Below are 27,675 nucleotides of genomic sequence, written 5' to 3'. Positions count from 1 at the left end.
CCCATCCTCTCAGTGGGTTTCACTAAGGGCTCCACCATCTCCCCAGACCACCAAGCTGGAGACTAAGCCTTTGGGAATGTTCCAGGTCCACACAGTAGCAGAGCACGTGGAGTCGATATCTCCTGAGTGCTTTTGAGTCTCATTTTCTCTCCAGAATTTCAGTGACAGGAAAGTTAGATCTTGTGTCTCAGTCCTGCTGGTCACTGGGGCTTTTCCCCCAGTATTTTTTCCTATCACCAGATTGGCTATTTCTGTTCACATCTTCTAGTTTGATCTCTTCCCACCCTCTGTCACTCCACTCTGCTGTGAAGTCCACCTAGTAAAACATGGTATTTTTCAAGTCTCTAATTTACACGGGTTTTCTTTATAACTTCTATTTTTTTGCTGGTTGTAATGGCTTCTTGAAACTATCTTATAATTGTTGCCTTAAAATTCCTTTTGCACAATTCTAAAAAAGTTCAGTAAGTACTTAGCATTCAGGGTTAGATTTAAACTTAACTTGTGCTATCTTTCAGTTAACATGCATGTTGTCATATTGGACTTTGAGTATTTTTCCTCTCTATTTATTTAAGATTGTGTTTTCTATGAAGCTCTTGGTGGCCTGGCACTTGTTGTTAGAGCAGGACAGCCCCAGACTCATGGTAATCCTCTTGTCTCAGCTTCCTAACTGCTGGGATTATAGGTGCGAACCACCACACTTGGCAATCCTTTAAAATTGCAACCTGGACATTTATCTATGATGCTATGAGACTCCAGATCCTGTTTCCATCTTTGGCTTCACTAAGTCTCTTCAGTAGATTGTGGTGTTCTCAGCATCCATCTATAAGGTGGGAAGTTGGCTTTGGCTCCCAGTCCAGAGGTTTCATCCCGTGGTCCCTTGTCCCCATTACCTTCGGGTTGTAGTGAGGCAGATCCTTATGGTGGGACACAGAGGGAAAGAAACTGCTCATTTTATAGCAGCCTGGAAGCCATGAGAGAGGAAGGGGCCAGAGTCTCTGTATCCCTAACACACCGGATGGCTGATTTCCTCCTGGGCTCCACGTCCTGAAGGTTCTGCCACTCAGTAATGTGCTGGGCTAGGAACCAAGCCTCTGATATATGGATTGTTGGTAGCCACTCAAGATCAAAGCTTTACAGCAGAAAGTAATGTGTGTACAGGTTATCACAGATCGCAGGGATATTCACAAATTACATCTGCTTCATGTAGTGGCCTTTGACAGGCATTCCTTCTGTCCGTAAAGTTGATCTTCTGAGCTGAAATGGCTCTTCTGGATTCTCTGCTTCCCATTTTATTCTTTCTTTAGATTTTCTAAAATGTGACTTAAAGAGAAAAACTCTGCATAATAATAAAACACATATTTTATATTTATAACAGAAGTTAATATAACTCATTGCTCAACAGCTGAATAATGGAAAAATGTAAATAACTTCAAACAGACTAAGAAAAGCTTGGAGGTAGTTGCTTGATATATATATATATATATATATATATATATATATATATATATTTTTTGGTTTTTCGAGACAGGGTTTCTCTGTGTAGCTTTGCGCCTTTTTCTGGAACTCACTTGGTAGCCCAGGCTGGCCTCGAACTCACAGAGATCCACCTGGCTCTGCCTCCCGAGTGCTGGGATTAAAGGCGTGAGCCACCACCGCCCGGCTTGATATATTTTTTATTAAGGAAAGTCCAGGAGCATCCCTCTTGAAATATTAATACTGGTGTTGGGAGCCTCAGGGCCCCACAGGTGCACTTGACCCCTGAAGTGGACACGATAGAGTCCTGGGCGACCCTTCTGGTGACAGATTGATTATTAGTTTCACATTTAGTCCCACTGACCAAACACTGATTCCCAGGGATGCTGGCAGAGGAGAGGGTTTCTTCTTGAGTTCCCTGGAAGGAGTCCGCACCTTTTTTCTCCTACTCCTATGGAACTGAAGATGTTCCCTGTAGAACCCTGGCCAGTATGAACGGCAGTTTGTCTTCTGCAATCAGATGGAGTCAACCCTGTTCTCTTATATTTTTGGTTGTGAGCCTAGCCTTTAACGGCTGAGCCATCTCTCCAGCCCCCTGTTCTCATTCTAGGTGTCCTGTCCTCACAGAGCCCCACAGTGTGATTCAGGGAAGGCAATGTGGGGTGAGGTATTGAGATTCCCTTCCTTTCAAGGCAGGTTAGTAGCAGGTGGCCATCCTGAGTGACACAGGAGGGACAGGAACCCTGCAGAGGACTCAAGAGAAGGCTGGGCTGTGGGAAGGAGCTGGCAGAAGGCCAAGGCACCGCCTTCCTCATGTGATTTCAACCAATCAGAAAAAGATTCCTGGTGATGCTTTTGTTGCTAGGTGAAAAGCCTGTGTGAAGGGACCTGGGAGAGCTGGAAATCCCCTGTGTGACACAGACTTCCCTACACAGCCCCAGGACAAAGCTGAGGAGCTCCTCTCTTAGGAAAGGAGTGTGAGAGGCAGAGCCCTCAGCTGATTGTTGGAGGTCTGAGGTGGGGGTGAGGACACAGAGAGCATCCATCTCCAAGGTCCCTGTATGGCCATGTTTGTCTGCCAACCGTTCACATCTGAGTTTGATGATCCTCCTTTGTGCTTCCTGCACAGGCCGAGGAGATCTGTGTCCATCCAGAGCAGCACTGCTGGTGGGACCCCAGGGCTGTCCCTCTCTGGTTCTCTACACCAGGGTGGGCAGTGTGGACCCCAGCAATGCCGCAGTTCACCTGCGCTGCCAGAGCCCTCATGGGCATTCTTGCTGCCCAGTCTTTACCCCTTTTCCTTTTCCCTGGTCACCTGCTTTTAGGTCCTGTCCGCTGTTTAACTAGAAACAGATAAAGAGATAGAGATAGTGTCATTGAACAAGGGAGAGAGAGACTTATTTAGTCATTGGTGTTTGCCAGACACCTCTCTAGCTGATTGATAATTAGGCTCGGTAGTGTGTACTCAGACCTGAGGAGACATGCTGGCTGGCACAGTGTGACAAGCCTGTGGACATTCTTCCTGAAGCTGCTGCTTCACATCTTTGACTTTTTGTCCTTGAAACTCAAGGTGACTGTGTCTGGAATGCCAAACAGTTATGGAGTTTTCCTTCGCAGACCTATTTCATGGTTGTAAAGGATTTAAACAGCAGAAGAATTCATAAGAAAAAAGTTGGACCAATTAACTTCTTAAGTATTTTCATTGGAACATCATGAATGCAATAGATTCCTGTATGAGGAAGATGCCTAGTCTGCAGGGCTGGGTCACAACTGACCTGCTATTTCCAAACTCACACATGACAGTTTTCTTTATTAACCAAGTCACATTACTCTTTACTGTGTGCGTATGAAGATCTAGGTGTACAGTGCACAGAGCACGGTTTACATTTTACAAGAAGTCTGAGATTAGAAAGTTCAGTGACTTGTTGACTCCCCAAGAACTCTGCTTTCTCACTTGAGGTTCTTCAGACTGTCAGTCATAACAAAGGATAATACATGGTTTCTGTTTACTTCCCCTGCCAAACTCCTCAAATATGAGAACAGTAGTTTTTAAATAACTATCCCAAAGTTGTCTACACTTGACTCACTTTTCTCTTTTGGTTCTTTAAACACTAAACACAGTGAGTCTGCAGTTTGGACAGGTTTACCCTGTAACTGAGAGGAGCCGTCACCTCAAATGTTCACCCAGTGGGGTTCCATGAAGATATAGATCATGCACAGCATGGAGCGCCTTTGGAAACAATGTCTGCCTAGAGACAGATGACACGCTTCAGCTCCAGTGCTGATTGGCTCCTCTCCTGGGACCAACCCCAGTACTCATAGAGGCATCTACAGATTTTTGCTCTTTGAAGGGGCACAGCAGGTGTGAGTCCTAGTGACTGCCTTTATTTTATCCTTCAAGATGGCTCTACAGGTCCCCAACCTCCTCCTTGCAGCAGCTGTGGTGCTGATGGTGATGAGCAGCCTAGGGACCGAGGGCAGAGACTCCCCAAGTAAGTTGGGGGTGGGGTGAGGGGGCTCTCTGGAGCCAGCACTCTGGGGGACCGGTTCTGAGGGACACTGAAATGTGGGGGGAGGGGATGGTAAGATCCCAAATTTAGAAGAGTCTTTTATCATAGATTTCCTTTCTCTGAAGAGAGGGCGAGGCTACATTCTCATTTCTAGGTTCTAGTATTGAAGTTGGGATTGTGCCTACTGCACAGACTGAGCCTGGAGTATTAAAGTAGGAGACAGAGTTTAAACCTAATACCAAGGGCAGGACAATGGGAGCGCGGGGTTATGTTTGAGGAAAATAACAGGGTTTGCCGTATTAACCACAGTCGTGCCCCACCCCCAGCTCCTTCTCTGGACTAAATGCTAGATCCTGAGATGGGGAAACACCGGGCAGTGATGGGCTTGTAGTCCTGGTATTTGAAAAAAATTCTTGATGTGGAGTGGAAGGTTAAGGGAGCCAAACTTTGTTTCATCTAACCCCGAGAGAAGTCAGCATACAGGAGTCTAAAGTTCTTCATTAAATGGAAGCTTGAGGACAAGACTTGGACACTTGGGTTGGTAAATCTAATTTCCAAGAAAAAAATTTTTGCATAAAAGGGAAATATGTGATACATACCAGGAGACCCTCAATTCAGAGACAGGGGAGTACTTTATAGGAATTCTCAGCTCCTTTCCCCCCAATCCTCCCTAACGCCCGTGCACGACCGTGACGTCCCTTTTGCAGTTATTCTTAAGATGCTCTGCTGAGTGACCCCCCAGGCAGACAGTCCCCCGAGGTCACCTGGATTCTCCTTTGTCTGTTTTGCTCTCTCTAAGAATAAATGCCCCTTGGGTCAGGGAGGGCAGGGCCGTTTGCTGTCAGGAGAAAATCCCACGTGGTTGGATTAGGGTAGTAGAAACAGCCAAATTTTCTATTTTTCTTTCCACCATTGTTTTATTAGTTCGTTGAGAATTTCGTACAATGTATTTTTATCATATTCACCCCCCATTCCAACTCCACCCAGACCCACCACCCTTTTTACCCACCCAACTTTGAACGTTCTCTTTAAAATTCTTTTTTTAAAAAAATGCACCCAGTACAATTTGTGCTTCCGGGGATATTCTTATCAGGACGAGTTCGGTCGCTCCCTTGAACTCTTATTTGTGAAGACGGAAACGTTTGTGAGGTGCCCCGGAGCCCCATGGAGGTGGGGTCCACTCAGTCCCGACCCCTCTAAGTCAGGCGGGGCGCCCCCCACCCCCGACTGCCCGTCCCGAGGCTCTGAGGTCCCGGGACCGCGTCGTCCCGGCCTGAAGCTCCGGCGCGGGCTCAGGCCGGGCTCCGGGGTCTCCGCTGCCCGGCGCCGCCCCAGGCTGACCGCGTCCGTCCGTCTGTCCGCAGGGGATTTCGTGTATCAGTTCAAGGGCCTGTGCTACTACACCAACGGGACGCAGCGCATGCGGAGTGTGACCAGATACATCTACAACCGGGAGGAGTTCGTGCGCTACGACAGCGACGTGGGCGAGCACATCGCGGTGACCGAGCTGGGGCGGCCGGACGCCGAGTACTGGAACAGCCAGAAGGAGATCCTGGAGCGGACGCGGGCCGAGATAGAGACGGTGTGCAGACACAACTACGAGAAGACGGAGGTCCCCACCTCCCTGCGGCGGCTCGGTGAGCGCGGGGCGGGTCCCCGGGAGGCGGCAGCCGTGGTGGGCGCGGCCGGAGGGGACACCGCAGCCGGGGTTCCCAGCGTGAGGAGCTGCCACAGCCTCCTGTCTGTCTGCCCTGCACCACACAGCGCCTCCCTGGAGTCTCCCTCCTTCCTCACCTTTGCCCTTTGCCCTTTGCCCTGTGCCCTGTGCGGCCCACGCTCCACTCTGACTCTGGCTCTGTTGCGAGCCCCGCAGCCAGGACACCCTTCAGCCCCAACTCAGGAAGCTAAACAGGGGAGAAGCCATGATCCTGTAACGATGAATTTTAACTTTTAAAGTAGTTATTCAGGGCCCCTCGGTTTCCTTGATTTCCGTTTGTCTCTTTGAGGCCGAGGTGTTCTTGTGCTGGCTGTTTGCTTCCTGGCACTGACTCGAGGCCATTACTGGTTCTTCGTGCTCTGAAGTAGACTGTGTTGGATCACATTTAAAAGTTTGTGATTCAAAATCTGAGGGGAAGCCAGGCGGCAGTGGTGCACGCCTTTAATCCCAGCACTCGGGAGGCAGAGGCAGGCGGATCTCTGTGAGTTCGAGGCCAGCCTGGTCTACAAAGCGAGTTCCAGGAAAGGCGCAAAGCTAAGCAGAGAAGCCCTGTCTCGGGGGAAAAAAATCTGAGGGGAAAATACTAAAAAACAGAAAAGCCATTGTCACTGGAGCCCTGGAGCTGGAGATACAGACTGTTGAGAGAATGGTGCTGGAAACTTAACCCAGTGTCTTCTGCAAGAGCAGCAAGTGGCCCTACCCGCCAGCTCTCTTCAGCCTCTAGGCTTCCTTTCCCGAGGAGAGGTTGACTGTACTTTACCTACCCCATCCTAGAACCAGCAGTTTCTTTAAGGGATCCTAGCTCCATTTCATGGGGACCAGCCGCATCCTGGATGAGTCTATTGCTACGTAGGCAATGTTACTTTAGCCCGGTAGGCATCGCCTTTCTTGGCTCCTCCCACACTTCCTGACGCAAAGAGAGCCTCTTAGACATGAGGCCAATTAAAGCGTCGTGTGAGCCATCCTTTTCAGGTTTAATATCGTATATTACAACTATATGAATGGTTAACTCAAGGTTAATTATGTTTTCCCCTCTTGCTTTCCGGGCAACCTTGTTATCCAGCTGAAACAGTTTGTTGTTTGGTCTTGTTGACAGTTAATTCTTCACAGCAAGGGAATGCAGTGATGGCAACCAGTAATTAACTCACTTGACTGTGTGGGAAAATGCAGGAGGAGAAAAAGAGGGAACATAGCGTGTCCTCAATGCATGAAACACATTAAGTATCTATAAAGTTTTCACCCTGAATGGACAAAGGGAATGCAGATAATTGGCTTCTGAGGTAGTGGACACAATGCATAAAGTCAGTCCAGAAAAAGATGTCTGTCCAACTGTGCATGACAGTCTGAGGGGATGAAGAAAGTAATGGTGTGCTGGAGTTATTTTTACATTTCTTCAAAAATTGTAATTTGAAATCATAGTTTTGTGTGTGTGTGTGTGTGTGTGTGTGTGTGTTAAATACATTTCATGTTATATAGGAGCAAGGTCGCTCACTCTTATTTTTCTAGTGATCATTAAATTTATATTTGTGGAGTGGACTGTCATTCAATATTAGAACCAGGCATTCCAATCCTGCCTCTTCTCCGTGGGAAGTTTCCATGTGGCCCCATCTCACTCACCGTCTTATCTGTTCCCTAGAGCAGCCCAAGGTGATCGTCTCCCTGTCCAGGACGGAGGTCCTCAACCACCACAACATGCTGGTCTGCTCGGTGACAGATTTCTACCCAGCCCAGATCAAAGTGCGCTGGTTCCGGAACGGCCAGGAGGAGACGGTGGGGGTCGTGTCCACACAGCTTATTCAGAACGGGGACTGGACCTTCCAGGTCCTGGTCATGCTGGAGATGACCCCTCAGCGGGGAGACGTCTACACCTGCCACGTGGAGCATCCCAGCCTGCAGAGGCCCGTCACTGTGGAGTGGAGTAAGGGGAAATTTTTTTCTCTCGCTGGGGCCCCACCCCACAAGACATAGGATTTTAGCTGTTATTATCCCACCCCTCCAAGGCCACCCACCCTGTCTCTTGTCCTGTGCAGTCTGATTCTACTTACTGAGCTGAGAACTACAGGAAACTAGATCTCTTGCCTCATAGTAAGGACATCAGGAGAACCCTGACTTAATTGTCTTTCCCGACAGGAGTTCTGGATGATCACTACATACACTGGGACTCATCCCTAATATCCAGAGGAATTGACAGTGATAGCTGGTGACTGGGTATTTTGGCCCAAGATTATAGATGTGTCTGGGTGCAAACATCCACTTAGCCCCTCTCACTCATCAATGCACTGGCTACCCCTCCCCATCCTCTCCCCACAGCTGAGTTCCAGATCTCTCATCTGACCTTTCCTTGCCCTGGGTAAAGTCAGAACAGAGAACTGGGTCCTCCCAGCTCCTTCACCTTGTATGACTCAGGCTGGACTTCAGGCTCTCAGTCAGGGCTGTTGTGATGTGCGGGGGACAAAGCTGACACTCAGTCTCTGCTCCCCAGGGGCGCAGTCTGAGTCTGCCCAGAGCAAGATGCTGAGCGGCATCGGGGGCTTCGTGCTGGGGCTGATCTTCCTGGGGCTGGGCCTTTTCGTCCGTCACAGGAGTCAGAAAGGTGAGGAGCTCTTGGGAAAGTGGGGGTGGTGGGCTGTGCTGAGGGAAGGAGCTGGGTTGGGGGTGGGAGGGGGGACATGGGAGACCCTGCGGGGGGAGGGGGGAGGACACTGGAATCTGACTTTGTTGGTTGTGTGCCATAGAGCCATGGTGGAGTGCATTCTGGGACTTCCATCACTGTCCACTCTCACTGTCTCCTTTCCAGAAATTTCCACAGAGAGCATGGACTTAACAGTTTCATCTATTTAGGGGTGATCAGGGTCTTAGTGGACACACATGATGAGAACAACTTTCGCTAAGCCACATGTCCTGTTGCCCCTTGGGCTACATGAGAGAGCCCTGTTTTTATAACAAGACCTTTTCTTGTGTGACTTCCTTTTGTAGGACCTCGAGGGCCTCCTCCAGCAGGTAATAATATTTCAACCCTTATCTTGGGGAGGGAGTTCAGGAACATGGGTGTGAAGAAAGATCGTGAAGTGGTGTACCTGACAGAGACCTGGTTCACAGTCTGTCTCTGCTGTGGGGTTGAGAGTGTCACACCTTGTGTCTCAGCTGGTATCTGTAGGAAGCTCTAGAGGTTGTCCCCAAGCAGGAATTTGCTGCCATCACTTGAGTGGCGTCTTGAGTGGAACCTGAGTCATGCCTTCAGTTTAGACACTAAGATGTTGCCTACTCTATGCCCCACACTGGAGACCCTGACCATGGGTGTTGATGGTTGGGGGAAGAGGCTGACAGTCCTGCAGAGGAGACGGATCCCTCTGACTTACCAAAAAGATCTGATCCTTCATATTCCCTGGTGGTGTTGGCTTCTCTTCCACACACACCCCACACGTTTGTGTCCTGTGAAGCTCTGCCCCCTTCAGCTGCCCTTCCCCTCTGCACAGGTGATGGAGAAGGTGGTGGCCTAGACACCAGCTTTCTTTGTCTAACTCTTGGGACCCAGGAGGAGAGTCAGGCATCTCCAGGGGACCTTGTGTGACCATCCCTCCCTTCTCTCTCCAACAGGGCTCCTACAGTGATTCACTAGAGTGTTCTAACTGAGGTGCCTATTGCATTATAAGGCCTGCCTCTCCCTGCCCCCAGTTCCCACCTGTGCCAACCTGTCCATCTCTGGTTCAGAGTCCAGCATGGTGCCAGTGTACTCAACAGCTCAGCTCTTGTGATCCCCAACTCCCCAAGGCTCTGTCTTTGGCTCCTGGACTGATTCCAGAGACCTTCCATGTACTGCAGCATCATATACTCAGACACTCAGGCCTTCTGTTTCCACTGTCCCACCCAGGCTGCTGAAAAGACACACTGAAAACATCTGCCTCCTTTTCATAAATAAACATATTCTGAATTATGTGTATCCTGAATCTTTCTGAGCAGGGTTGGGTGGGAGTGGTGTGGGACAAGGTGACCAGTTGGAGTATGCTGCACTTAAGGTTACAGTCCACAATGTCTGGACAGCTCTTTGGGCTTGGTGCAAAATGAAGGACTCTCTTTCCAGCAGGGCTCCCTACCTATCTGGATAGTGGTCAGAGGCTTTTACTTATCTGGAAGCTGTCCCTAAGCGTGGATGCCTATTTCAAGCATGATCTTTGACACAGATCTCTGCAAATGCTCTCCCTCTGCTGCCCATATGTTCCCAGCTGTACGGTAGGACCTGGCTGCCAAATGCAAATTAGGTGATGCCCCAGCTGCTGTTCCCATCCTATATATTTCCCCTCATTCTGGAGTAAAGCTGAGCTATATAACACTGAAGCAGTCTCCCGGAAAGCTGTTTCTGCCATACTCACAGGCTGTACAAAGCATTGTTTGCTGCTTCTGTCCCTTTTACCTGGTGGCCAATTGACAGAGGGGAAGAAGGGAACCCACAGTGACCCAGCTAAACTGTGGTTGGAAGCAGAGGTTTGTACTATGAAGGTGTTTGCAAGCATCCTGGGTTCCATGTAAGGGTGGGCCGAGGAGACAGGCACCTGCTGTCACATCTTCATGGCTTGTACTTTTGCTGTTCAGTGTCCTGTTCTGACACCACCCCAGCCTCTTTCAGGTTGGTGAGGACAGTACAACCAAACATGCTAGAATTGTTGGGGGACAGATGCTGTGACCTCTCATCACTGGTGTTTCAAATGTGTCCTGTGAAGTTGCTACAGGCCACAGGAATATATTATAAGAACTCAGCTGATTATGGCAAAGCTACTACCTGAAGGGATCAAGGAATTCCTTCAGAGGAAGCCAAATTCCAAGGAGCATTTGGTGTTATTTGGCTTGTTATATATCAGCTGTCTTCTGTTATGAAAATCATGTGTGCCTTCATAGTTTTCCCAATTGATTTTTTTCCCTAAGAATTGCTAACAGTGTGGAGTGATCACTATTTGTACATATATGTTTGAGATATTTGGAGAACAACCTCAGGAAAGACTTCCTTCCCTCAGGCCCATCCATTTCTTCTTTTAGCGCTAGAATCAGATATCTCCCCAGCCACGTTCAAGGACTAACAGAAATAACAGTCCAAACCACTACATAATGTCTCCCAAATTAAGGTAAATTCCACATGGAGACACCACCTAGGTCAGGTGGACCTTAAGCAATAGCTTTACACAATTCAGCTCAGATCCTCCTTTTCTTACAGCCTTACTAACTTTATAGACCTCTAACTCCTTACCTAACCACTTCTAGGAATATTTAGATAACCTTCTGCACTAATAGCAGTATGCAGCCAGAACCCCAGTTTCTAGCCTCCCTGTAATCATCGTCATTAGCTGCATCCTCCCAGAACCATTCTCCTGGATGATTGTAACTTATCTGAGAACCTTCCCAGACTTCCTAACAACAGACCATCTGTCAGAGAAGGCAAAGATTTACACTGGCAAACAATTGCCCAGGCCTGGCGGATGTGCTCATTATGCTTAGCTTTCTCCTTTTTCAAATCTTACCTCTAGTTCCAGATCTCCCTTTAACTATCACCAGAGGCATCTAGCTGTACACAGGTTGCCTAGTGACTGAGCACACTTTCCCCCACCCTGCAGAAAAACAGCAGATAGCTTGGACAGATAGGAGCCACAGGAAAAAAGAAGACAGTTTTACTTTCTCCCATTGACCTAGCAACTTACAGATTCTTACATTCTCTACCAATCACGTTTAAGATTATATATAGTTGAGCACATAAAATTCCTCTTCTTAGATATTAAGTCTTTAGTTAATTTAGCCTTTAGTTAATTCATTTCCCCGTTAGTCACTTCCCTTTTGGGTTGCAAAGGATAATTAACAATTACTGCCTCTCTATGTGATTCTTATTACCCCTCTGTTTGACTCTGGAAGCCTGGCTTTGCACTGCCATGGAATTACTGCTTGTAAGTGTATATATACCGGGACTCCCAGAGCATGGGAAGACGGAGAAGAAGATTTGGATTTCCAGAGTCTCAGCATGGAGATCTTTAGTTACATCAGCCTTGTGGAGCACCTGGATCTCCAGATCCCCTCACAGCAGGGGATAAGAGGTGGTTTGGTTTGGGTAAGCTTGTGATGGTATATGTTGGTGGTCAATTGGAGACCCATCTCTGGGCACATTTGTGAAAGGCTTTCTAAATTAGATTCTAGATTAGATCTAGATTAGAAAACCTACCTTAAATAGGCTGAGGTACCCAACAAAGAAAAAACAAATCATTCATCTCAGTCTGCTTCCTGACAGTGTGACCTCCCATCCTGCCATCATGCCTTCCCCACCATAACCAACTGAACCTCCTTGAACTGCAAGCAAAAACAAAGCCCCAACTCTTGTTGCTCCCTGCCAGGTGTTTTGGCAGGGCACTGAGAAAAGTAACTAAGGTAAAACCCAACATATGTATGATAGCCATCTGCGATTCTTGGTTCTCTCACTGGAGGAGCCAGCTCACATGTGGACCACATTACACAGACACATGGTGTCATCGCTGAGCTGAAATTCTTAGGGGTTGGATCCCTTATCCCCTGTGAACATTATGATCTCTCGATCTTAGTGTCATTCTCTGCCTGGTTACCAGGAAAGTCACCACACACAGTGACATCTTTGAAGTAGTGTCAGCCCTGAGAGCTGCAGCACACCTTCAAGTTTTCCTTTCACTAACATAAGTGACCCTATCGCTGAGATTGTGGAAGACCACACCTCTGAGGAGCACACCCTCACTCACACACTATGTCTAAAAGATGCTAGCAAGATTCACATGCTCTCAACAGGGTCAGAATGGAGAGTAGCACTTCTTATCTTCTGTGATAGAGGCTGCAATGCAGGTGTACAGACTGCACTTGGGGCTCTGCTCTCCAAGGTCATAGCCTAAGGTTTTTAATGCTGCCTTGGAGGACCAGCCTTCAGCAGCACCAAGGTATGCAAAAAAAAAAATCCACAAATTTGGAGAGGGCTAGACTTTTCTATCTGAGGGGTAGTAAGGAAACACACTTTCTGATGGTAACTTTTTCCTTTACTTCATCTTGAAAAAATCCTCTCTGAAAATCTGTCTCCACACAGCTACATACCTCTTCTACACAGCTATACATCTCATCTACTACACAACTCTTTCTTCTATCTCCTCTTCAACAGCTACATCTCTTCTCTCCACACATCTCTCTTTTCTATCTCTCTTCTACATCTCTCTTTTCAGAACAAACTCTGGACAATATATGAATTACATTTTCAGGGTCACATAGCATTTTTTGAGTAAACCATAAAAAACAGAGCCATTCTCATAACACATGATAAGTCGCACACTTTCTATCAGACTAAGGATGTTGTGCTGACTGGGTATGGTGAGTAAAGCAAGCACGCAGCTCTGAGTGGTCAGTGTTTCCTGACAGAGAGTGACACTGAAATTCAGGACCTAAACAATAAACACTTAGTTGGCTGAACCTTGAACCTTGTATCATAAAAGTGAGGTTAGGAGTATGTGCGGAGAGTCAATTGCTGAGAGGATTTGTATAGTGGTTTGTGTCTTTAATGTTGTCTGCCCAGGCTTTTTCAAGCAAAAACTGACACTAAAGTTGTTTCATGCCTGAATTTGGTACAGCAATAGACACCTGGGAACTTGTCCTTGTGCAATTCATCTCCAGTGCCAACTAGTCTATTTTGGATTTGCTCTGAGGTCTAAAATTAGCTAAATGTATAAAAAGTTCTCTTTGTAGCTAAGAATACTGCTACTTTCCTATGTCAGTTTGAGTTATGAAAAATATCCTAGTATTAATTCTATTCATCAAAATTATACAACTTAAGAAGAGATCATCTTCCTGGCCATCCACAGATATATGTGTGCCCAGTAGATGGAATATATACACGAAATAAACACACAGGCAGTGGGAAAATGCCCATAGCTGTTTTTGGGAAAGAAATGTAGTGGGACATGAGAAAAATTATAGACAGAACCAACAGTGTTCAGAGTCTGTGGCTTTTGGCTATTTGGCGGTGCTCTTACCCTGCGAGAAAACATCACAAAACACAACAGAATCCACTAACGAGAGTTTTATTAAGATCATGTAAAGAGACAGAGGTGCACAGGCCTGTGGAAAGAACATGTGAGTAAAGATGGAGCCGGGAATATGGCACCGGCTTATAAAGGCTGGGCAGCGCCTGCGCACACAGGCCCATGTGGCTGCTCCACGCATGCACGTAGATCACATGGTTGCGCTGTGCACTTTATGCAACCACACAAAGCCACGGGGTCCTGGTCATGTGAGACGTTTTGACCCAGAAATGGCTAGGCAGAAGTGCCTAGGTCGCTGGGCATGTGCAACCATGCCCAACCATGGGGGCATGTTGTGAATCCATATCATCCTGGACTCTTGTTTTTTTTTAAAAAAAAAGAAAAAAGAAAAAAATGGTGGATGAGTGGGTATGGGGCGTCATTTCTCTCAAAGACTGCTTCCAGCTGAATGGTGGGCATCGGTTGACTCTTGGGAAATGGGGAGGGTAGCTTGTGAAGTCCTGGGATGATGGTGGGGGGTCCTGGAATGAAGTTCTGCTGTCCCCTTATTCTGCAGCTGTCCATTCTTCATGGTGTGGCTGGGAACCTTTTGTCTGACAAGATACTGGTGACATAGAAAAAGCTTAGAGAGAAAAGAATCATTATTATTTTATTTTTTGGAGTTGACATTTATCTGAGGTAGATCTGGCCTGTCCAGATGGAGACATGTTAAAAAGGTGACTGTGAGAAAATTAATGATTATTATGATGTTTTAGTACTCTGCTTAATTTTTACCTGAGACAAGCTTTATTAGAGGTAGTTTATTTAAGGCACCTGTTTCCTTTATTAGTTTAGCATTCAGGAAACGCAGGTGATCAGTTGCTGAGTATTGAACAATGATAGATTATTGTATTACATTATTCCTTACCGCCTGGATATTTCTGATGGTCCTTTTTGCCTCCGGCTCTGTGTGGCAGAAAGGAAAGGAAGGGGTGATACCTTATTCCTCTGGAGTTGGTGACAAGGCAGTGGATCCTGATGTCCTCCGGAGCTTGAGAGAACAGGGCCCTGTTCGCTTTACTGTATATGAAGAGAGATTTTTCTGGGATGGAGGTGAGAAAAAATGTTTTAGATGAGACAGGAGGACCCAGTGAGGAAAGCCCTCGAGTTTAGCAGCTGTAGGAGTCACAAGAATTACCTTGAAGGGTCCCTGCCACTTAGGGGAAAGGGGTGAAGGGCGCTGGCCTGGAGGAAAAAGAAGAACCTGATCCCCGATGTGGATTGAAGGTGGGCAAGGATTGTCACATGGCTGAGGTAAGGAATGGTCTGCAAAGCTCCATAGAATAGACCTTAGGTGACACAGCAGGGGAGTTAACAGGCTGTCTGGAACAGTTGGAGGGTTGGATAAAAGACCTGGTGTTAGAACCAGCCTTCCATACATTAGTTCAAATGGAGAGATTGAAAGAGGCTTTTTAGGAAGAGCCCTGAGCCTGAGAAGAGCTAGAGGCAATAATCTTACCCAGTCGAGATGAAGTTCCTGTGACATCTTAGTAAGAATAGATTTTATTTTTTTATTTTTTTATTTTTTTGGTTTTTCGAGACAGGGTTTCTCTGTGTAGCTTTGCGCCTTTCCTGGAACTCACTTGGTAGCCCAGGCTGGCCTCGAACTCACAGAGATCCGCCTGGCTCTGCCTCCCGAGTGCTGGGATTAAAGGCGTGCGCCACCACCGCCCGGCAAGAATAGATTTTAAAGACCAGTTGGTACGCACCACCTTTCCTGAGGATTGAGGATGGTATGGGATATGAAAATGCCAAGGAATGTTAAGAGCCTTAGATAGTGTCTGGGAAATCTGAGTGGTGTCAGACTGAAGAGAAGCAGGAACCCCAAACTGAGGAATAATTTCTCGGAGAAGGAGGTCTGCAACTGTCTGAGACAACATGGGACAGGAGGATGTGAAAAGCATATTTGGAGTCTGTGTAAACATCTAGAGATTGTCCCTGTGCCAATTGGAAGGCACGGGTGAGAGCTATCAGCTCAGCCTGTTAGTTAGTGGTGTGTGTGGGTAATGCCTGTGCCTCTACTATCTCAGTATCTGACACTATGGCATAACCTGCTTTACGGGTCCCTTCATATAAGAAGGAGCTGCCATCTGTGTACCAGGTATGAGTAGCCTGAGGCAATGTGCCCTCTCGTATGTGTGGAGGGTGAGGTAACAGTTCCTCCAAGGTTTCAGTGCAGGGATGAGAAGGAGAATAGTCAGCGTTAGGTTGAGGGAGGAGGCTTGAAATATTGAGAGGTGGACAAGTCTGGAAAGTAAGCGTGGCATCCTCTAGTAATGCCACCTGGAGAGAAAGAACCCGGGAAGGAGGTAAAGTTTGTAAGCCTTTATAAGTTAAGAGATGGGACAGGTTATGGTGAGAGAAAACAGTAATGGGTGACCCAAAGCTTAGCTTCTTTGATTCCTGAATAAGGAACTCTGCAGCTGCTAAGGCACAGATGCAAGGTGCCCAGCCCTGATTGGTAGGGTCTAGCTTCTTTGACAGATAGGCTACAGGTGCAAAGGAGGGTCCCAGCTGATGCCCTAGAGTTCCCAGGTCAAATCTCTCCTTCTCTGTTATATAGAGGGAGAAGGGACGGGTTAAGTCTGGAAGATTAAGTGCTGGGGCCTGGAGAAGATCCTGTTGGAGCTTCTGGAAAGGTTTAGTGACAGGATGGAGGAGGGGCTCATGTGGCAAGCCCTGAGCTGCCTCGTATAAGGGGAAAGCAAGGAGAGAAAAAGATGGAACCCAAGACCATAGGAAGCCAGCTATTCCTAGGAAAGACAGAATCTCCTGTTTAGTAGAAGGGACTATAAGAGACGGGATTAGACGCTTTCTGTCTACAGTAATAGCCTTTGGGTAGGAGTAATGCTTAGACCCAAATAGGTAACCTGGGGAGTGGACAGGTGAAGTTTAGAAGGAGATACCCTGTAACCTCCGCTGGATAAGAAATTTTGGAGAGCAGAGGTGTTAGTTTGGCTAACCTGTAAGGACGGGCTACAGAGTAAAATATCATCTACATACTGTATTAGTTTAGAGCCAGGGAGAGACAGAGAAAGCAGGTCAGAGGCCAGAGCCTGACCAAACAGGTGTGGACTGTCTCTGAATCCCTGTGGCAGAACAGTCCAGGTCAGCTGTGTGGACAGGTGGGTGTCAGGGTCAGTCCAGGTAAAAGCAAAGATATTTTGAGACTGAGGACTGAGAGGAATAGAAAAGAAGGCGTCTTTGAGATCTAGAACTGAGAAGTGAGAGGTTCCTGAAGGAATAGTGGACAGGAGAGTATAAGGGTTAGGCACTACAGGATGGAGAGGGACCACTGCAGAGTTAATGAGCTGGAGGTCTTGAACCAGGCGGTAGGTTCCATTAGACTTCTTAACTGCAAGTATGGCAGTGTTAAAAGGTGAAGAGGTTAGGCGAAGCAGCTTTTTCCTGAGAAGGTCAGAAATGATAGGCTTAAGTCCTACGCTCTGGAGTGAGAAAGGATACTGAGCTTGGGTAATGTATCTGGTAGGGTCTTGTAACTGGATGGTAATAGGCAGATGATGCCTAGCAATAGAAGGGTTCTGGGTGTCCCAGACTTTTGGGTCTACCTGAGAGGCTGGCAAGGGAAAAGAACTGTTAGAGTCAGTAGAGTGAGTGACTAGGAAAAGGAGGAGGGGAGCTGCTGGTGCGTCTGGGATGAGGCGAATGTGTGGAGCAAAAGAAATGGACGCTCCTACCTTAGCTAGAAGATCCCTCCCCATTAAAGGTACAGGGCAACTTGGCACCACTAAGAATGTGTGTGTGAGAGGGATGCCTCTGAAAATGCAATTAAGTGGTGGGGTCTGATGAGGTAGGTAAGACTGTCCCCCAACCCCAACAATAGGGAGACGAGCAGGAGAGGTAGGCCCCCAAAACTCTCTCAGGACAGAGTAGGTAGCTCCGGTGTCCAAAAGGAACGAGATGGGGTGCCCATTGACCTTTATAACTACCCTAGGTTCCCTGTGTGAGATGGGAGTGGCCGGGGCGGGAACGAGGCAGCGTCAGTCGTCACTGTAGGTCAAACCTAGAAAGTCAGCCAGAGGGTGGTCTTTGTCTGGCATTCCTATGTCACTTGGGACATTAGGACAGTCAGTTGACCAGTATACCTTTTGGCAACATTTTGGACAAGGCCCTATCGGTGCCCTTCGTGGGGCGGTGGTGCAATCCCGGGCCCAATGGCCTTCTTTCCCGCACTTAAAACAGGGACCAGACGGCTTTCGGGGAGCTGGTCAGATAGTGTTTGCCAGCATCTGGCAGCTCCTTTTCGGGCCTTTTGATCTCTCCCATGGTACACCTTAAATGCTATCGCCAGCACATCTGCCTGTGGAGTCAGAGGGCCGTTCTCCAAACGTTTAAGTTTATCCCTAATGTCGGGGAAGCTCTGTGAGACAAAGTGGGTCATTAGCAGCTGTCTGCCCTCAGGACTCTCTGGGTCTGAGCTAATGAACTGAAGTAGAGCCTTGGTGAGGCGCTCCAAGAAGTGAGATGGATTTTCATCCTTATCTTGAATTATCATTTTCAGTTTTTTTATAGTTTACTGGTTTTAGGGCAGCCTTTCGGAGGCCTGTCAGGAGACAGGTAATAAACCTATCTCTGGCTAGACAGCCACCCTGGGTGTTATAGTCCCAGTGTGGTTCTTGGTCAGGAACCACCTCGGCTCCTGGAGGATGTGAGAGGTTAGTCCGGTGAATTTCGTCTGCATGGGTCCTAGCCTGTTCCCAAACCCACCTGCGCTCCTTAGGAAGTAAATTATTAGAAAGTTTCATGTATGTATCATGAAAGGTGAGACTATAAGATTGAGTTATATATTGAAACTGTTTAATAAAGGCAGCAGAATTAGAAGTATAAGAACCCAGCTTAGTTTCTACCTGAGAGAGTTCTGCAAGAGAGAATGGAACATGAACCTTAATCAGTCCATCCACAGTAGCCACCTCTTGAAAAGGGAGAACAGTGGAAGGTTTTGGATGGCTGGAATCTGGCACTTTAGCAGTCCGAGAGCGGGTGGTAGGAGGAGTGAAGGTTGGAGCCAGGGCAGGGCCTTTGGAAATGGCCGCTGCCGAGGAAGAATCATCTTTAGAGGAAGAGGAATCCAGAAGAGGAGCTGAAGGAACAGTCGCTCTAGGAGTAGGGGTGGGAGCCGGAGGTTGGATAGGTGGAGGTTCGTTAGCAGGATCTAGAGTCAGAGATTCCGGAGTCAGAGAATCCTCCGGTTCAGGCATAGCTAGGAGCATATGAGCAGGAGAGAAGGAATCCAGAAGAGACGGTTTAGCACTGAGAAAGAAGAAAGCTATGACATAGGGCAACTCTTTCCATTTGCCTGTTCTCTTGCAGAAATTAGAGAACTCCCGTAAAATATCGGGATCCAAGGAGCTGCTCAGCGGCCATTTTTTGTTGTTTTCTAAAGCATATTTGGGCCATCTCTTAGTACAGAGACGGATAAGCTTAGGAATCTTTATGTAAGGCATTAAGCTGAGAGGTTTCAAAGCCTCGAGAAGACAGCCTTAGGAGAGTAAGGACTAATAGGGTTGGAAGCCTTGTTTCTCATGTCTGCAGCAGAGAGGCAGAAAAATAAAAAAATAAAATAAAAAAAAAAAACCCAAAGTGATCCAGAGCCAAGGCCCCAGGCGTCCCTAAGGCCAAGGACAGATCTTCACCAGGCTAGATGACTCGTCAGCCGAAAAGCAGGGGCCCTGCTGCGTGAGGCAAGGATTCCCCGGGAATCCGGAACAGCGTCTACCGCTCCGTCAAGCCAGAAAAATGCGCTGCTTTCACACAGCCCCAGGATGCACCCAACAGTTGTGGTCCAACTGCGAGGAATATCTCAAACTGCAGACGTGGGAGATGGCTAGAAATTTAGGCCTGCGACAGGGGCCGACCTTAGCCAATAAAGACCATGGTCGAGGGTTCCCCCGGTTTCAAGAATACTCAGTGAGATGGTCGTTCTCACAGATTCAGGAAACCGTTTACACTGGCTGAAAAGTGGGGGTACTCACCAATCGAAGCAGCGGTGTTGCATGGAGATTCGTGCGGCCAGGCGAATGGACAGTGGTCTGTCACGGACGGAGCAGAGTCCCCGGTTTCCAGGCGCAGAGCACCTGGAAGTGCCTGTTTTGTCATGGCACCAGATGTTGGTTATTTGGCGGCGCTCTTACCCTGTGAGAAAATGTCACAAAACAGGACAGAATCCACTAACGAAAGTTTTATTAAGATCAGGTAAAGAGACAGAGGTGCACAGGCCTGTGGAAAGGACAAGATGGAGCCGGGAATATGGCACCGGCTTATAAAGGCTGGGCAGCGCCTGCGCACACAGGCCCATGTGGCTACTCTACGCATGCGCATAGATCACATGGTTGTGCTACACGCTTTACGCAACCACGCAAAGCCACGGGGTCCTGGTCATGCGAGACGTTTTGATGCGGAAATAGCTAGGCGGAAGTGACTAGGTCCGCTGGGCATGTGCAACCATGCCCAACTGTGGGGGCATGTTGTGAATCCATATCAGTGGCCCCGTAAGCTTTGCTTGAACCAGGTTTCTCTATCAGGGAATTATTTATCTGGTAGGTCGACACCTGAATTATTAATTGCCATCTGTAGTATTTATGTCATGGTTTGTGACAGTTTTTCTAGAACACAATCTGTATACACACACACACACACACACACACACACACACACACACACACACACACTGACCACAGAGGCCAGAGAGTGCACCAGATCCCCGGATCTGTAGTTACAGATGATTGTGAGCCACCACATGAGTCCTGGAAACCTAACTCAGGGTCCTGTCAGAGCAAACAGTGCTTCTAGCCTGTGAGCATCTGTCTCTCCGGCCCCCAGTTAGTTTTGTCATTGTCCTCAGTGATCCTTGTTGCTTACATTATAGAACATAGTGGGTGCTGTACTCTTTGCCAAATTCACCAAAAGGACCATGTCACGGCATGGGTGTGGATTCACACGTGTCCTTTGAGTGAAAACTCAGAGGCATCTTAAGAATGAGTCTATCCTTTAGCAGCTGCAAGGGGGATCCAGCCTCTAAAGACTGAAGCATTTTCCCTTTGCCCAGGGCAATTTTATTTCTCTCAATATTTACACTTTAGCCAGTTCATTTCCATATGTTCAAAACAACCTGAAAGAAGCTCCCAAAAATACAATGCCAAGTGCAAATTTCTTGATTCATCAGGCACCACAGTTTTCTGGATTTCCTGAACCAAGTTTGCATGGGCCTTTGTATCCTTGGGAATCTCTGAGACAAGATTCACATAGGAGGACAAGAGAAACAAAAGGTGTCACTTAAACAAAGGATGCATTAGGTCTAGGTGCTACTCTCTGGAGCCAGGCCAGGAGTAGCCCAGTGGGAATGCTGCCACAGAAGCACTTTCCTCTTGGGGGAATGGGAACAATTTGTGCTGGGTTTTCAGAGGAGCCCCCAGTTCCTGTAGAAAGAACATTGCTTTTGATTTTGTAAAGGAAGGAATCAGGGCTGGGAGTAATCAGAGTTTAGGGAGACATTGAGGTGTGCTTTTTCTAGTTGAAACACAAAGAGGAGAATTGTAGAAACATTCTAAGTCCAGCACTATTACACTACAGGGTGGAAGATTCTTGGGTCAGGTCCCAGTAGTTGTATAGAAACTCTATTTATTACTGGGCAGTATAATATTTAACTGGTAATTTAATAAGTAGCAAGTACAACATTTACAAACACATTTGCTAAGAAAAAGAACTGTGTCTTAGTAGGCACAGAGCTTGGAGAACAGTGTATGGGTGACTAGAAAACAACAAATGGTCAGTTTTAAGCATTTAGCCTTAGAGAACATCACTGTGAAACTGGGCATGGTGGCACAAGCCTTTAATCTCAGAAGGCAGAAGCAAGAGGATCTCTGTGAGTTTGAGACAGGCTTGGTCTACATAGAGAGTTCTAGGACAGCCAGGGCTACATAGAGAAACCCAGTCTCAACAAACAAACAAACATCAATGTGTCTTTTTGAATAGTGGTGTTCATCAATATTGTATAATATCTGAAAAATTTCCAGGCTCCTCTGCTATTAAGTGGGAGTCAGGTGATCAGAACCAGCCAATGGGATCCACTGGGGTATAGTATGTCTGCACTGTCTCTTGCTGCCAGGAATGGTGTGTCATCACTGTAGTGATGGTGTGTGGAATGTTAGAAGCTCCACAGCCTAAGGCTCTTGAATGAACTAAGTGTTCTTTACTGAATTAAGCCACTGAGATTTACTCACTATTGTGAGCTAAGCTTTGTCCTTCCTGATTATCCTGGAAAATTTTGCTTAAGCAGCAGAGTTAATAGTAGAGTCAATTGAGTTAATGAAAGTTAGAGACAATATCTATCACCTCTCATACTTAATTTTCTGAGGGCTGTGAGAACATTTGAGATTTGCTGTTGTAGTAACTTTCTTAATTAGTTATTGATAGACAGAGGCCCAGGCCATTGTGAGTGGTGCCATCCCTGGGCTGGTGGTCCTGGGTTCTCTAAGAAAGCAGACTGAACAAGCCATGGAGAACAAGCCAATAAGCAGCACCCCTTCATGACTTCTGCATTGGTTCCTGCCTCCAGGTTCCTGCCCTGAGTTCCTGTCCTGACTTCCTTCAGTGATGAACAGTGATGTGGAAGTGTAAGTCAAATAAACCCTTTCCTACACAACTTGCTTTTTGGTCATGGTGTTTCATTGCAGCAATAGATACCCTTGCTAAAACAGATTGGTATGAGACCAATCTTGCAGAATAACAAGTTAATCATGTGATGGTGACTGTGTGACCATGGAATGAATGTCCCAATCCTGGTCTCCATGGTGATTGTTTAACCACAGAATGTCCCCACCTGAGGGCAGCCAATGAGAAACAGTGACGAGCAACCACCCCCCTTAGAAGTAAGATTAAACCATGATTTCTGGAAAGTCCCTAGAAACGAGCCAATGAGAAATGTACGTGTATGGAAATCCTGTGTTATTGTAATCTTGTGGTTTTTGTCTTTAAAAGCTGTGCACAGTTCAGGCTGGGCACTTCCTCCAGCCTCCACTGCGTTGGATGTATTGGACGAAGTCCCTGCCTAGGCTTGTATTGCTTTTGGATATCCTGAATTAAAGTCTTACTTTTGCATTCTGGTATGCTTCGGTGGTCTCCCTGGGGGTCACGATCTGGGCACAACATTGGTACCAGCATAGTGGGTTATTGCTGTGACAGATCTGACCATGTTTTTGGGAAGATTGTGGAAAGACTTTGGAACTTTGGGCTAGAATAAACATTGAGTATTAAGAGCTCAGTGGGGTGTTCTGTGGGACCTTGGAAGATAAGAGTGTTGAGAGCTGTGCAGAAGATGGAGGCCTGGCTTCAGAAATTTCAGAGGGAAGATTAAAGACTCTGTCAAGGCCATTTGCTATTTCGATTCAGTGGTTCTGGTTAGCTAGGGCTGAAGAGTCCTCAGTGATTAACAAGAGACCAGAACCACTGAAGTGCAACCTTTACATTCCTGGGACAATTGATGCTGATCAGCTGGAGCTAAGAAATTAACAGTGATTGAGAGAAGCAGTTAGGTGGTGGTAGTGCATGCCTTTAATCCCAGCACTTGAGAGGCAGAGACAGGCAGATCTCTAAGTTCGAGGCCAGGCTGGTCTATAGAGTGAGTTCCGGGGCTACACAGAGAAACCCTATCTTGAAAAACAAACAACAAAAGTAAACAAAATAATAATAATAATGATGATGATGATGATAATAAATAATAATAATATAAAGAAGGAGGAGGAAGAGGAGGAGGAGAAGGAGAAGAAGAAGAAGAAGAAGAAGGAGGAGGAGGAGGAGGAGGAGAAGAAGGAGAAGGAGAAGGAGAAGGAGAAGGAGAAGAAGAAGAAGAAGAAGAAGAAGAAGAAGAAGAAGAAGAAGAACAAGAAGAACAAGAAGAACAAGAAGAACAAGAACAAGAACAAGAACAAGAACAAGAAGAACAAGAACAAGAAGAAGAGGAAGAAGAAAACAACTGTCAGGGAGGGACAAGGACAGAATCTCTAGTTAGTGGAAAAATACAGATCCCCAATAAGACAGGGAACTAGATCATCTTACAGTCAGGCTGCCTAGCAACAGGACATTGAGTCAGAGCCCTTGACCCTTTCACCCTGTAAACATCCTACATAAACATCCTCTTAGCTTGCCCCACCCTATGCAGATAACAGCTTCCTGCTCCCCCCACCCTGTAGGAACTATATAAACCCTCCTGGAGAAAAATAAAGTTGCACTTTGATCAGAATCTTGACTTTGTTGCTAGAGTTGTCCTGACTGGCCCACAGTCAGGACAAATCTCTGCCACCCGCCAGTCCCACAACCGCTCAGACCCGACCAAGTAAACACAGAGACTTATATTGGTTACAAACTGTATGGCCGTGGCAGGCTTCTTGCTAACTGTTCTTACAGCTTAAATTAATCCATTTCTATTAATCTATACCTTGCCACGTGGCTTGTGGCTTACCGGTACTTTACATCTTCCTTGTCCTGATGGCCGCTGGCAGTGTCCCCCCCACCCAGCTTCCTGTTCTCTCAATTCTCCTCTCTGTTAGTCCCGCCTATACTTCCTGCCTGGCCACTGGCCAATCAGTGATTTATTCATTGACCAATCAGCAACACATTTGACATACAGACCATCCCACAGTACTTCCCCTTTTCTTTTCTTAAAAAGGAAAGTTTTAACTTTTACACATCTCCAAAGTCAGCTTGGTATATTTGGGAATTTGGGCATAGCTTCTCTTACTACTTCCTGCTGGAGGGGGGCGCTGTATCTTCTGGGGAAACAAAGAAAATTTTAGGATCATGGAGTAGTCCGTGAGGCTGTATCATCTGAGCCAGTTGTCTTGAAACGGTTCTGGATGTTGGATCATCTGGGCCATGGTGTCATCGGAGACCTTTCAGGTGGTCTTGGCTGGTCAAACCTGATGTGTCTTAATCTGGAACAAATCCATAGCCTCTGGCTTTCTGTGGAAACAAAAGCAGAGTCTCCTTTCCAAAGTAACATATCCTTATATCCAAATTTTGAAGTCAAGGTACCTTTAAAATATGCATATTGGCATAACTCAACAGCTTTTGTAATCAAATGTTTTTCTTTAGTTACGAATATCAAAGAGAACATAATCCAGATTCTTTGTGTGGTAGCCATCTTTATGTGGCTTATTTTTTTATATTAGCTTGAGCCTATTGCTTTGAACTGCAGCCTTCTAAGCCTGAAACGGTGCTGGCGCTGCTGGCTCTGCCCACTTCAGCTTCCCAACATGGCGGTGATACGTTTTCCGCCAGTTCTGGGAGCCATCAACTCTCAGAAATAGTGGGTCTATGCTTCTATCAAAGCAGCGTATAGCCCAGAAACCTCTTTTTTTGTTTGTTTGTTTTGTTTTGTACTAGCAAAGGCTAAATCCACCACACAGCTTAATGTGCCACTTGCAGAGGCCTCATTCCCGCCATACTGCAGGTCGAGCATGCACGCACGCTAGGAACCTGCCAGTAGCTCAAACCAGCAGGCTGCCGCTAACTTGAAAGAGACAACTAGGAACTGTTTTTAGCTCCGTTTTAGAATCTTTTTTCTCAGGTTTTAGGTGGAAACTCTTGCCACTACGTTGGACGCCATTTGTTGCTAGAGTTTTCCTGCCTGGCCCACAGTCAGGATAAATCTCTGCCACCCGCCAGTCCCACAACCGCTCAGACCCGACCAAGTAAACACAGAGACTTATATTGGTTACAAACTGTATGGCCGTGGCAGGCTTCTTGTTAACTGTTCTTACAGCTTAAATTAATCCATTTCTATTAATCTATACCTTGCCACGTGGCTTGTGGCTTACCGGTACTTTACATCTTCCTTGTCCTGATGGCGGCTGGCAGTGTCCCCCCCCCCCTCCCCAGCTTCCTGTTCTCTCAGTTCTCCTCTCTGTTAGTCCCGCCTATACTTCCTGCCTGGCCACTGGCCAATCAGTGATTTATTCATTGACCAATCAGCAACACATTTGACATACAGACCATCCCACAGCATGACTTGGTGTATTCCTTTGTGTCTTCTTCCCTATCATTCCGTCCTTAGGGTGGTCGAGAACCTGTTGAAGCCCTGCTGGCCGGGGCAAACAATGACCAAGACCAACATCACTGAGGTGAAATTTTCTGGGAAGTGTTTCCTGAGAACAAAGAGAAACTGTGGTCCAAAGGCAGCCAAGGTTGTATTCGTACTGGCAGCTGGACTTTGTAATGTGTAAGCATCACCCAAGTGGTACTGATTATGAAGGTATGAAGGGGACATAGAGAGCAACTGAGGCTTGGCACCATGAGAGGCCAGATAAGGCCACTGGTGAAGGTGCAGCCTCAGTGGCAGTCGAAGGCCCAGGATTAAAGGGGTCATGCAAAGAAGTTGAGGCTTGCCACCATGATGAGAGCCTAGGAAAGGCTAGGTGAAAGTGCAGCCCAATTGCAGAAGACCCAGCATTTTTGAGATGCCAATACCATGGGAAGACCATCAAGAACAATAGTAGCAGTGGAGTAGAGCCAGCCAAAGCCTAGAAGACAAACTGTGTGTGCTTCAGAGGGCAGAGTTGGAGAAGTGACCCATGTAGCCCTTTGGGGGAGTCCAGAAGATCATGAGTGAATCACAGATAACTGAACATTGAGTTATTTATATTGGAGTTTGGTTTTCCTTGGTTCAGATTGTGGCTGTGCCCTGGTTCTTCCCTCTTGAAGGTATTTGATTTAATTTTGATTTTTACAGGAGCCCACAGCTAAAAGACTTTGAACTTTTAAATGAGATTTTGAGTTTTTAGAGAGATTGGATAGTTTAAAGAGACTGAAATTTTAATATGTTTTAATTTGTAAAGACTGTGGGACTTTTAAAAGTTATATATGTTTTTAATGTGAGATCTTGGGGAGGAAAAAGAAGGAAAAGCTGTGGCTTAATAATGATGTGTTTGCGTGTTAAGTTGACAAGGGGTCAGTTGTGCTGGCTAATCTTATGTCATCTTGACATACAAACTAGAGTTATCTGAAAGGAGGGAACCTTAATAGAGAAAATGCCTCCATAAGATCCAGCCATAAGGCTTTTTCTTATTAGTGGTTGATAGGAAGTGCCCAGTTCATTGCGAGTGGTTTCATCCCTGAGCTGGTGGTCTTGGGTTCTATAAAAAAGCAGGCTGAGCAAGTTAATAAACAGCTCCCCTCCATGATATCTGCATCAGCTCCTGCCTCCAGGTTCCTGCCCTGTGCGCGTTCCTGTCCTGACTTCCTTAGATGATGAACAGTGATGTGGAAGTGTAAGTCACATAAACCCTTTCCTCCCCACCTTGTTTTTTGGTCATGGTGCTTTGTGGCAGAAAAAAAACAAAAAACATCCCACAAACAAAGAAACAAAAAAAAAAAACCCTAACTAGGACAGAATAGGATGCTAAGAGATCACATCTTGAACCACAGCAACCACAGCAGGAAACAGAAAACAAACTGGGAACAGCAAGTGAGGAACCTCAAAGCCCCCAGTGACACATTCTTCAGACACCTCTATCGGCCCATATCTCCCAAGGCTCAGAGAACACTGCAGAGGAGGAGGCAGAAAGAATGTAAGAGCTGGAGGGTCAGCAGGGGAATACTGTGTTCTAGACATGACTGCACTTAGGAACTGCACAAGATCAAGCCAGCCAGAATTCCTGCTTAGATGAGGGAGGTGCTCTCCAGGCCCCACCTCTTACAGAGGGGCTGTTGGCACGTAGTAACTGCTGAAGGAGGGGAAATCATTCTTTTTTGAGGGTGTAGCCATTGACATGCAGGCTTTCCATAGCTGGCACAGTGATATATGATGGAGATGGCAAAAGTCATAAAGCCAGCATAGCTGCTTGACAAAGATTCAGTAAAGCTGAGCCACATAATGGCCACCATGCCACTTTTGGTT

General features: G+C 46.8%; 1 protein-coding gene across 1 annotated transcript; it reads left to right on the top strand.

Moving 5' to 3' along the window:
* The first annotated feature begins 3,837 nt into the window (after positions 1 to 3,837).
* Positions 3,838 to 9,634, top strand: LOC128114351 (H-2 class II histocompatibility antigen, A beta chain). Its single transcript, XM_052744278.1, has 6 exons — positions 3,838 to 3,965; positions 5,348 to 5,620; positions 7,337 to 7,618; positions 8,183 to 8,293; positions 8,677 to 8,700; positions 9,298 to 9,634. The coding sequence occupies exons 1-6, from the start codon at positions 3,875 to 3,877 to the stop codon at positions 9,309 to 9,311; spliced, it is 795 nt and encodes a 264-aa protein (XP_052600238.1). The 5' UTR covers positions 3,838 to 3,874; the 3' UTR covers positions 9,312 to 9,634.
* Positions 9,635 to 27,675: the final 18,041 nt, after the last annotated feature.

Source organism: Peromyscus californicus, unplaced genomic scaffold (assembly GCF_007827085.1).
Source record: "Peromyscus californicus insignis strain IS unplaced genomic scaffold, ASM782708v3 Scaffold_19__1_contigs__length_69161282, whole genome shotgun sequence".
Classification (NCBI taxonomy): Eukaryota; Metazoa; Chordata; class Mammalia; order Rodentia; family Cricetidae; genus Peromyscus; species Peromyscus californicus.
Note: the sequence above shows the minus strand (reverse complement) of the source record. Positions and strands in the feature narration are given on the sequence as shown.